Source organism: Melopsittacus undulatus, chromosome 2, assembly GCF_012275295.1.
Source record: "Melopsittacus undulatus isolate bMelUnd1 chromosome 2, bMelUnd1.mat.Z, whole genome shotgun sequence".
Taxonomy (NCBI): domain Eukaryota; kingdom Metazoa; phylum Chordata; class Aves; order Psittaciformes; family Psittaculidae; genus Melopsittacus; species Melopsittacus undulatus.
In genome coordinates, this window is record NC_047528.1 from 85474039 (window position 1) to 85486658 (window position 12620).

At 37.3% G+C, this 12620-nt stretch overlaps 1 protein-coding gene across 1 annotated transcript in view; it reads right to left on the bottom strand.

The window, feature by feature from the left end:
- RPGR (retinitis pigmentosa GTPase regulator) overlaps window positions 1-12620 on the bottom strand; it is a gene marked incomplete at its 3' end in the record, with an annotated part of 49218 nt that overhangs the window by 22011 nt on the left and 14587 nt on the right. The window contains exons 7-9 of the mRNA XM_034074650.1: window positions 5693-5851; window positions 665-820; window positions 38-162 (exon numbers count right to left, since the gene is read on the bottom strand). Coding sequence (XP_033930541.1) covers window positions 38-162; window positions 665-820; window positions 5693-5851 — 440 coding nt within the window. The remainder of the gene's footprint in view (window positions 1-37; window positions 163-664; window positions 821-5692; window positions 5852-12620) is intronic.

Genomic DNA, 12620 nt, shown 5'->3' on the forward strand with positions numbered 1-12620 from the left:
TGTTTTGATGTCTGAGAAGCATGAACAGGAGTTTTACCAAAAGGACCGTGAACCTCAAGAAATTATAACACAGAGTGGGATCAAACTGATTTGTAAAATTCTCTTCTCCAAGGCCTAACTTGCCGTGTCGCCCATCTCCAAAAGTAAACATGAGGCCATTCTCTGTATGTGAGAAAAAAAAAAAGGGGGTCTTATCAATAACAAAGATTTAAAATAAAATTAGGATGAAAGCATCACTAACAAAATAACAGGCCATGCAAATAAGGAATGTTTTTCTTCCTAAAGGAAACACTGAACAATTATTTTTAGATTTTCAACAGATGAATATGATCACAAAATATACTTATTTTCAGGAAAAGTACTGCCTGAGATGAGAGTTAGTCTAGATAATCTGTAAAAAAATCTAACAACAAAATAATAAGACTGAAAGTGTATAGATATTATATAGAAAAAAAAAGGCAAGGCATGATAATGAAGTTATAATTCCCCAGGAGGTATTGTATGCATGGTATGGCTATGGATGTGGTTTTCTCACCTGTTCACTTGGCTTTTTGAACTAGTAAGTTTGTATATGTCTTTTTCTACTGCTCATTTTATAAATAAAACTTTTACAGTATAAGAGAGAATCACTGGAAGTGTATTTCAGATTTTTTTAGTTACATACCTGCTATTACAGCAGTATGATTTTCCCCACATGTAATGTTACATATTTTATACCTCCTCAAGTGTTTCACAGACTTCGGTACTGAAGTTTCAAAAATAAAAGTACCATGTCCCAGCTGCCCATGTTGTCCAAGTCCAAAAGTATATACATTTGTCTCTGAAAATATACAGCAAAAATTAACAATAAATATGCTGATATGTATATTATAACCTGCTTTCTATTACCCAAATGGAAGTCAAATTACATCACCATCAAAAAAGCAATGTTTTATTAATTAGAAAAAATGTACCAACTAATCAAACATATTCATCAATTAATAATAAAATACAACAAAAGAAAACCCAGGAAATTAAGTATTAAAATATATACACAAAACAATCTTGAATCGCTCAATATGCAATATATTTTCTAACATACCTGCAAAATAATCCACTTATCACATGTACACAAACTACTAGCTAATAAAAAATTTTACGGGAGTCTATCTAATGCAATTAATTCAAGACCACAGTGTTTATACATATGCGCACTTTCCAGAACAGTAATCTCATCCTAATTTCTGGTTACACACATTTACACTGTCTGACCCTAAATTTAACAGGCTAGACCTCTTTAAACTGATATTTATTTGTGCATATGTTTTGGAACAATAACAATAATTTTCAGTGTTCTGATCAGCTACCAAATCAGCCCTGCATTAAAAACAGAGAACACTATAATTGTGTTATCTTGTAATAGAATAATCATCTTTCCATATTTTGTCTGCTTAATGGACTGTTTGTGCCAGGAAAAAAAAAGAACTTCTCCAAAGCAATAAAGATTCTTGCTGTGTCCATCCCTGGCACTGCATCACAACAGGGAAGACTGTAAAGCTTGGAAATCTTGATGAGGTCATGCTTGAAAAGAGAAATTCAGACACTAAGATTTCTCGGGAAAAGAAGTTTTTCCTAGAACTGTATTTCCTGACCCCTTTTTTTTCTCCATGTAGGCAACATGAAAAGCTAGAGAAGTACTACTTAAGGTACTTGAAAAATGATTATTAAAACCTGGGAAAAAATTGGGAAGAACAAACAATATTCTGCTTCAAGCAAAAAGAACTGAGACCTGGGAGCAATGTATCATTACATCATTGTTATGAATGTAGTGCAGAGCATGCCTGCTCCTGCTGCACAGATGCCACTAGGTCAAAAATCTCACCATGTACAAAAGCAAGAGAGGAACAGCCATCCACAGTGAGATGTGTGGAATAACTGGCAGAGAATCTGCTTTTTAAGAGCTTCTATATGTCAAGGAAAAAAGGCCACTGGAATAGCAAAGTAATTTTCAGTGCCACAGTGGTAATTTATACCGTGTGACCAAATTCTCAGAGCAGCCACAGAGTGGAGAAAAATGAAAAACAAATTATGTTACCGTTCCCTCAAACTAATCCTTCAGCACTGTCAGGGAAAGGGAAAGCAGAGAACAGACCAGATTCCATATCCCATTATATAATTACTAAACTCTGATTTCAAAGGAACCATGATGAAATATTGTAACAGTAGATATGGAAATATTCCTTCTAGGAAAGAGTTTGGCTTTTCTGCCCCCTTCAAGTTTGTTCCATATTAATGTGCCATGAATTCACACCATAAAAAAACCCCAATGGTCTCACAAAACTGATTGCAGATGAGTTTTTTTTTTTAACTAAATGTAATAGTAAAGCTCCCTCTGCTGGAAATCTCAGTGCTTTCAGTGCAAGAAAGCAACACCTCAGAATCTTAGTAAAACAAGAAGAAATTTTATGTAACATTTAGACTTCTGCATAAGAATCAAAAAACTACACCTGAAAGGCAGCAGCTTTCTTCAAGCAAACCAAAGTCTCACATCCATTTTAGTAAATTACTTTCTCAGGATGGCTGATCCCTTAAATTCTGTTTAGAGTATTGTGTTTGTCTTAAGATTTCTATGGAAACTGGCCATTTTCAAACTGTATGGCTTTACCTGATTAACATAATTATTTTGAGTGAAGTTGGGTTTTTTTTCCTATATTATCTGTAGTCCTACTTTGAAACAATGCCTTCTGAATTTGTGTTTAGAGTGAGCTGTTCTCAAATGCTAACTTGAAAAGTACAGGAAACTATTTTCTTTCCTTTATTTGTACTGACAATGAGAATGGGCCAACCCCAAACCAGGTTAGAGCGGCACCTAAATTTTGCTCCTCCTGAATTTGCTTATTGCTCAGTTATCAAGGCACAAGAAGACAAAAACTTTGCACATTTCTTAAATGATTCACCTCCTGTGAAGAAGTGAGACCAAACTTCAATAATCAACTCATTTAGCAGAAATTACATACTTCCTCCAACTTGTCTTTATAAATCATAGAATCATAGAATAGTTAGGATTGGAAATTACTAAGAAGAGAAGTCTATGGCAAAGCAATCTTACAAACTAGGTGATAAAATGACTCTCTTCAGTCTCTCCTTGCCCTGCCTCTGCTGTCCACTTGGCTTTATGGTAAGCCAGTTCAGCAAGCCAGGTTTGGGGGAGTTGCCATAGGAAACTGGAATGGTCAAGGAGATAGTGCCACAGTGGTACAAAGGGAGAGAAAAGACTTCTGGACACATCAGCACAAGGGAAGCAGCATTGCCTCCAATGCATCACAATGAAAGCTCAGCTGTATTAACAGCATCCAGAAGAAACAGCAAAGTCCTGTCTTAGCCTCCAGGCAGGAACTGCTGTCTCCACAGCATGAGAAGGACCCTTGAGGGACAGAGAAATGGTTCAGAGCTTGTACAGAAGACAATGGCTTCATAGTTCCAAGTGACCTCCAGCACTTGAGTGCTAGGACTGCTTCTCCTTTACTTCCTACATTTTCTTTTTTGGAAGAACAGGGATATTTCCCTCTAACTGTATGTTTTCCACCTTTGCAAGTATCTTCTGAAGTACTTAACAGTTTTTTAAGGTCCGTGAATCTTTTTTTATTCTGCCAATGGGCTATTCACTCTTACAATAGTTTTATTTTTAAACAGCTGAAAAATGTTACTGTAAAAATCAGCTGTCAACACAATACTCTGTTTTACCAGAGCTAGCAATTGGATTTGGGGATTTCTGTATAAATAGTACACAGACTTAAGAACGGTATGAAAAATCTGGATAATCCTATGCAGTTTGAACAGTCAGTTCTGTCATGAAAAGGTAGAGCTTTTTCATCCTTTTCATCCTCTTTCAAAAGGGTATCTTGACTTTTTAAAAGACACTGAGAAGATGAAAAATCCAACATTTTACATACTAACACACAAATGTGCTGTATTGGTATGTCAAATGATCTGTTCTTGAAGGACTGCTTCACTTTTTTGTTTGAAGAGATATCTCTGCTTTCCCTCCTTTCAAAGGATAAAAGGACGTAATATATCCTTTTATAGACAGGCTTATTCCCAGAGGATCTGCCATTATCTGAAAAAACCTGGAAGATATTAAGCCCACTCCCAATCATCTGCTGCTTATTCTCAAATTTCTAGATTCACAAGTTATTCTACCTTCTAAAAAGTTTTATTGAAAAAATTTGCAAATTGAGATTGTTGCTCTGTCATATTTCTTTTGAAAGTGACAATACCAACAGCTTCCATTTTTAGTAGAAAGCACATGCAAGCACTGCGGGAGGTGGATGCATTTTCTTTCCAGTCTCTGAGAGAAGTCACCCGGGATGAAGATATGATCTTCTTGAACTGGCTGATAGACTGTCCTTAAATGAATGTTTGTGCAGCTACAGTGAGAGAAAGCTTTTGCACAATAGGATTTTTAACTGTAATTCTGCTTATTCTCTAAGAAAACCTGCAAATACTAAAGGCAGAAGGACAAATGAGACTTGTAAAGAAGATGGTTTCCAATACCATATTTAACATTTTTAAAACCTTGTATCTTTAGAAAGGGTTTTTCCAAATCATTACTATCAACAGTTAAATTTTTTGTTCTCTCTGAAAAACGATTGAGTTTCCCATTTTAGAGTCCCAGAAAAAAAATAGAATTATTTTAATACATACTTTCTACCATTTACTCTGATACTTGCTGGAGAGATTCCAAACAGTAGCTTGATTTAATAACCCAAATGGTCAATGGTTCTGACCATACAAAATTGCCAATAGAACAGATCAGACAGCCATAAAAAAGAAGTCAAATGAAGTGCTTTGGAATAGACTAATAACGTTTGAGAGTCAAGAAGAAACTTGCCTCATACTCAGTATGATAACTGCATTATGCTTTCTTCTAATTCGATAAACCCTAAGTAGAACTGATGACAAGAAATGAGCCAAGACATGCAACAGTTTCTCCATATGACATTTTCTCCTAGCCTATTCCAGTGTTAAATTAAATAGATAATACAGTAGTCAGACACTCACTTCTAATTTTTAAAATAAAAATGACACATCCTGAAAAAATTGAAAGACCCTGAAAAAATGAAAGCTGCATCTGTATATACCATGTTACTAAAGCCATATGATAATGATAAAGGAAATAACAAGTGAAGAGAATACAACTCCTCACCAGCTGCTAACCCATAACTCACCCCACCCTGCCCGACAGAGCACCGACCGATACCTCCTCCATCTCCCCCCAGAGCACTAGCCCTTCTGGGTCTCTCCCGGTTACATCCTGGGTATGACGTGCTATGGTATGGAATACCTCTTTGGCTAGCCTGGGTCAGATGTCCTGTCTCTCCTTCCTCCCAGCCTCCCCTCCTCCCTGGCAGAGCATGAGGCTCAGAAAGTCCTTGGACAAACCAAACATTTGAGCAGTAACTCACAACATAGGTGCTATCAGCACCGTTTCCAGCCTGAAAAGCAAAACACTGTGCTGCAGCAGCCACCAAGAAGGAGAAAAAATGACTGCTACTGCTGAACCCAGGACACTGATGGACAGTGGTCTTACAGTTAGGATCACTTGACATTTAAGATCACACCTTACATTTCAGTGGGATTTAAATTTTTTTAAGTGAATTGAGTTTCCTGATTAAATTATAGTGCTGTAAAAAAAGACAGTTAAATTGCATACCTGTCAGCACCACAGTATGCTCTCCACCACAAGCAACCTTATTAACCTTTTCCACAATTCCCATCACAGGCTGTGGGACTCTATTGTTCTTCAGCTGTTCAGGCATTAATCCCAGTTTCCCATTCTCAGGTTCTCCAAAAGTATACAGCTCACCATCTCCTGTGAAAATATAAAACAGAGCAGGGTTTCCAGCATGAACTCAGAAGCAAGGATGCAAAAGACTGCTGCAGATACACATCAGTACAATAGAAAAGTGTATGAACATTAAGGGATAATTGAACATTACTTGTATAATTTCCAAACAGCTATGCAAAGTAGTCTGCATTGATGGGACAATGGGCTAAATTTTAGCTCCATCCAAGATGAGAACCACAATATCTAGCCTGCAAGCAATCTAGTCTGCTATGTAAGTCTGAATTACTATTCAGGACAGCATTCTATATATCCTTCTACCATAGTTAAAAATGGAACATGTAAAATATACTTTTGCCCTGGGTTCAGTAGTAGCAGTAATTTTTCTCCTTCTTAGTAGCTGGTGAAGTGCTGTGGTTTTGACTCTCAGCCTGAGAACAACGCTGATAACACCAATGTTCTTAGTTGCTGCTCAGTAATGTTTACTCTGGCCAAGGACTTTCTGAATCTCATGCTCTGCCAGGGAGGAGGGGACACTGGGAGGAAGGAGAGACAGAGCACCTGACCCAAACTAGCCAAAGAGGTATTCCATACCACAGCACGCCATGCCCACTATATAAACTGGGAGCAGTTATCTGGAAGGGATAGATCAATGCTTGGGTGGGGATGGGTATAGGTCGGCGGGTGGCGAGTGGTTGTATTCTTTTCCCTTGTTATTCCCTGTTTCATTGTTATTATTGATGGCAGCAGTAATGGCTTGTGTTATACCTTGGTTACTGGACTGTTCTTATCTCAACCCATGGGAGTTACATTCTTTCAAGTCTCCTCTCCATCCCTCCGGGAGTGGGGGGAGGAAGCAGGGGCTGGGGGGAGTGAGCAAGCAGCTGTGTGGTTCTGGGCTGCTGGCTGGGCTTAAACCATGACAGTTCTTTTTGGCACCCAATGTGGGGCATGAAGGGTTAACATAACAACAGATCTGACTGGAGTGTGTCTAATTGTATATGTGATAAGCATTTATTGCTTTGGATTAACAGTCACTCGTCACAATGCTGATTTATTGTCTCTTATAGTTGTTGCTCTTGATCTCGGAGTTTCAGCATGTCGTATCATTGCTATATTTACAATTTATCTATATTTATCTATATGTTTTACATTTATCTAAATTTATGATTTTCTGTCCTAAGGGTTCCCCAACTATTCTAATAGGTCAGAATGAGGGTTACATAGAAAACATTTTCTTATTCCCAGGAAAGCTTCAAGTTAATAGCCAAGTGTTTTCCACTCCTGAAAAAGATTATCTGTGGGGTAGTGTCCTCATAGCAAATTGTGGCCCACAATTTGAAGTTGCAATTAATTACCAAAATAATCATCATACATTACTATGTAAGAAAAAAATTGTGGTTTAATTCCAGTTGGATATAAGAAAGCACAAGGACAAACAAAACTCTCACATGGAGCTAGTCCATGATAAAGAAAGGTTTAAACTAGTGTAAGAGCTGCCTGCTAAAGCAAATCCTGAAAGATAGCTACTATTACATAATCAGTAACAAACCCCAGGCATACACTCCATTATTATTTTTGGAAACATGCAGATGTATGTTTACTTTCAGAGGGATATATTGAGTTTTCACATATTTACTTTTACAGCATTTAGAGGCATTACTATGACATGATGCACAAGTATCTGAGAGAATCAAAGATTGAGAACCTAACTTCAATGGCATGATATTTATTTGACAAGCTTATAAGACATAAGACATTTATCCACTGTCCCAGACAATTTTACATGGTTTCTGTATTTTCCAAGTTCACTTCTGCCTCTCACAATGGCAGAGTCTTCAAGTACCATGCTCCTGGCCACTCAGGTTAGCAAATGAACTTATTTTTTCTACTGAGTACCCTAACTGCACAGAGGGGCTATCAGGGAATGACAGTAATACAGTCTTACTGAATGTCAAGCTTCCTGCAGGGTTTCATAGGGCTCAGGCTATTAAAAGTAGCCATTCACAATCTATTCACAGAACTACCTTCTCTTCAGCAACACAATGAAACAGGATAGCAGCTGTATCTCCCAACTATCATCATCAGAGATGTAACCTCATCCTGCCAGCTCTTTACTCTTTTCTATCACTTTGACATTCTCTTTCCTGCACACAAAAACTATCCCAATAAGAACACTTCATTTACCTGCATGCATCTGTGCAGAAATACCATTTATGTATTCTTCTAAGAGGTGCTTGCAGTCATTTCAACCTGTCTATATTTTTTAAGAAATGGCAAATCACCTCAGCTGCAGAAAATTTCATTTCAATTGTAAACTATGGACTGTGCTGAGGTTTCTCTGTTCAGTTTGATTTTCTGTTTCAGTTCTGAACTTTATTCTTATACCTACATACAGAAATACTCTGAATAGGCTGATACAACGCAGTTATTTGCAGTAGCAGCAATTTTCTAGTCTAAAATGGTAACCCAATGAAAAATAACAACAAAAAAATCAAGTCTGTGTGAGTTTTTCTGTCGCCAAAATACTCTATTGACAAAAGGAGATTTCATTTGGGATTCTAAGTGAAGAGAAAGAAAAGAAAAAAAAAACACAAAAAACCCTGTTTTTTTTTGGAAGGCAAATATTGGTTTAATACCTTGGATCTGCCACATATTTCTAGAAACAAGCTGATAACCCCCCCAAAGCACTTGGGAATTAACTACTTGTGCAGTTCTCTTTGGAGTGGCCAGCACCTGTTTTTAAATAATACTGCACTGCAAATATTCATCCAATCACAGTCTAACTAATAGGATTAGAAATTCAAATGGACAAGCTTCCACTGACTTCCCAAACTAATCAAGTTAATCACATTTTTTCAACTTAATAATCCAGCTAACAAAGATAAATGTATTTATTAAAGCAATGTTTTAATACATTATTCTCTTTAAAGCAAACAGTAGTCTAAAACCTACAAAAAATGGCTATCAAGCATAAAAAGAATCCAATCAAACCCAGGTAAGTTTTGAGTATAGGATGTGTGCAGCACATCTGTATTTTAAAGACCTGATGTACTGTGTGTAGTACATCTGCATTTTAAGGATGTTCTGTTAACCATGGAACCTGGTTATTTCATTTTCTCATCTCATGTGGGTCATACGGGTCTCATGTGCTGAAGTTTCCTAGTGTGGCACATTTTCTGTATCACTAAACTTTAGGACACAAAAACACATCAACAAAATGGGCAAGAAAATGGGAAACTATCTTGTCCCTCAAAGGCAAATGTACATACTGCAGATGAGACAAGACATAAGACCTGACTAGTGGCAGAGAAGGGCAGCATTTTATGATCCCTTGAATAAATGAAGAGATTTAAAAAAAAAAAAAGAAAAAAATGTTGGTTCAAGACCAAATTGGTTGACACCATCTCAAACACTGAAATTCTGAGCATGGAAGTGTTTGTGAATGGATGTTCTTTAAAAATGGTCCTTAAAAATAATGACAAAATACATTAAAAAAGGGAATTCAAAGCTCTCTATGAAAAGTCATCTTCCTAGCGAGAATCTATCTTGACTTTGTCCTTGCTTACATTAACAGTTCAGGCAGAGGAAGCACCAGAATAGGTCTAATATATTCAACTCCTTTCTGGCTCCACAAATCTAATTCTGCTGTAGACATCAGGGTAGCAGTTAGGTACATTGGCTTCTCCTGCTCTCCATCTCCTCCAGTGGACAAATGAGCTATATAGGTTGCCAAGATTAATGATTTCTGAAAAACTGCCCCCTCTGGAGTGAGTGTGGCCAAAGACTAGCCAAGTATAGCTCTGTACAGGGACTCAAAATCCTTGCTACATTCTTTCAGCTCTTTCTTTCTCTGTTGCACTGCACTAGCTACTACGAAGGAAAAAAAGAACTGTTACAGCTAAACCCAGGACCAAGACACACCTCTGACATAGAGACCTAACATCCGCTGCCTGCAAAAAGGAAGGAAAGCAAGCTGATGCTAGGAAAAAATCCTAAAGAGGGCTGAAAACAGTAAATTAAAAAATACTTTTCAGTGGAACTGAAATGCTAAGTGGAAGAAAAGAATTCAGTGGAAGAATGCTAAGCAAGAAGAAAAGGAGCAATCCCCTTTCGAACACAAAGTAAGTAAGCTTACCAGCTTCCTATTCTGCATATGGAAATGACAAGCCATTGCCTTTGCTTGTGCCTAGTCTAATTTCAGAAGTGGTTTCTATTAAAAATAATTCAGGATATATTCTGATCTTCTACCACTGCTTTTGGCATCAGTGGGGTTCATATGTACATGGTACAGTACAGGTGACTGATAACGTTTGATAGTTGTATTACTGTCTGCAAAGAAGGCATTCTAAAAAGCAAAAGTAAGAAAAGTGACAAGTCATCCTTTTGGAACTACCAGATAAGAGACACTGCACTTGGCTTTATAGTAGTTAAACACCTATAGTAGTTAAACATACCTATTAAAAAATCGTTTAAGAAAAATAAAAGCTGTAATCCATACTTTTAACACTTTTTTTCTCAACAGTTTCCTATTAAAGAACATGCTGACCTAGAGAGGGCACTCTGTGACCACACAATGTATTTTAGTACCCTCATTAGCTACCTTTCAGTTTTAGCCCAGAAATGTCTGTGATCATAACAGTTTGCTTAGCCAGTATACAGCTTATGTCAAACATAAATATACTAAGAAAGGGAACCATATGGTGCCACAATAATCAGTCCAGCCTGACATGTATCAAGCCCTATATCCTGCCACTGCGTTTTATTCTCAAAGATAGTGAGAGTTGAGCTTGTTTATCCCAGAGAAGAGAAAACCCCAGTGAGACCTTAGGGCAGCCTTCCAGTACCTAAAGGGGGCCTCCAAGAAAGCTGAAGAGGGACTTTTTACAAGGACAAAGGGGAATGGCTTTAAACTGAAAAAGGGTAGATTTAGGTTAGCTATTAGGAAGAAATTCTCTACTATGAGGGTGGTGAGGCACGGGCATAGATTACCCAGAGAAGCTGTGGCTGTCCCATCACTGACAGTGCTCAAGGCTGGGCTGGCCGGGGCTTGGAGCAACCTGGTCTAGGTGGAAGGTGTTACTCCCTGTGGCAGGGGGGTCAGAACTAGGTGGTCTCTAAGGTCCCTTCCAAACCAAACTATACAGAAATACAGAATCACTTTATTTTCCAGATACTTCCTCCAAAATTTCTACTAAAAATAATGCTAATCATTCTAAATTCTAGTGTTTTGCTATATCTAGTATTTGCTATATCTTACATCTTGCTACATCTAGCAAAACAAAACCATACCATAAAAATACATGGAAAACTACTAGTGCCAGGCAAACTTTTAAACATACTTCAGGGAATAATTCAGTAACTTACGGCAATTCGGAAGAAAAAACCCTATCCATGTAATACGAATGTTCCGATACTTCATAGTTATCTAGCTTCCTATGTTCTACCACCCCAACAAGCAGAGACAGAATACTAAGGATGTGAAACATTATTCTGAACTAGTCTAGCAAGTCCTACAGGCAAGTGTTTTCCATAAGTGGAAAAGGAATCCTAATAATTCTAAGAGAATCACCTTTTTTATATCAAGATCTTCTAACACCATAGTGCCTTGACTTCCTTCTTAACTAGGTTGTAAGAACATTAAGGTAACTACATTTGTTCTTAAACATACTGCAGAACTTCAAAAATTCATAATTTCATGATTAATTTCACAGCTAAAATAATGTTTAACTACAGTACATGTATATTAAATACACAAGATTTGTTTTTAAACACTGTCTGGATATACACTGACACTAGTGCAACAGAAGATCAATTCAGTAAGGGTACCTGGATGTCCAGCACTAAATTTCTACGGCAGTTCTATACAGTATGTTTCTATGGTAGTTTCTATGGTATCAGTCAAATAAAACTGTCAGCAAGGGCCCAAAGGGAAATAATAAATAAAAAAATATCCTTTCACCCCAAAAGAGGCCATCTGTGTGTCAGTAGTGTCAGCAAGATGGACTGAAGCCAATTTTGTGCAGGATTTGCAGACACTAAAGTTGAAAATTAAGGTTTTCCATCCCACACCTAGGCCTGTTTAAACAGTAACAGTTCAACAAGTCACCATTTTTACAGAAGATAACCACTTCATCTTCCCATTAGTATCTTAAGAGGCTCCACTTTTCTTTCCCAGCTGCTACTCTAATCCTTTTTTCTCATCCTTTTCCATTAAAAGTTTCTACTTCCTTAAAGCACTTGGCACACACCGTTCTCTCCTTTGTCTTAGACACTTGTCCTCAATTTTTCTTCTAATGACAGCCTTTGTCACATCCTACTGCAGTCTCGTCAGAGCTTTGGCTTTTGGATTTATAGCAGAAATGCACACCTTCTTACTATATCATAGAAATAAGGATATCCCCCCACTTTTGCCCCACATTTAATTCAAGTTCAGGAAGTTGTAGATTTCATAAAAGCTCCTGATCAAACAAAGGCACCTCATTCATTTACTGTAATAAAACATCTGCAATAAAAGTTGCACACTAGTAGCGTAACAATATTTGTCCACCATAGGAAGTTCTCATTCTGTTAACAGCATGTTCTCGAAGAGCTATATAGATATCATGTGGAAAAATAACATTTCTCAAGTAACCTGAGAAAAGTACCTGATAGAACAGTTCCTGGGTAACCATTAAAAGCTTTACAATCAAAACTACTGATCCTTTAAAATCTTTAATAACTCTCAGGGGACTAAACTGTAAAGCTTAATAATATAAACCTATAGAATTCATGTCTGCTTGTATGTAATACCACC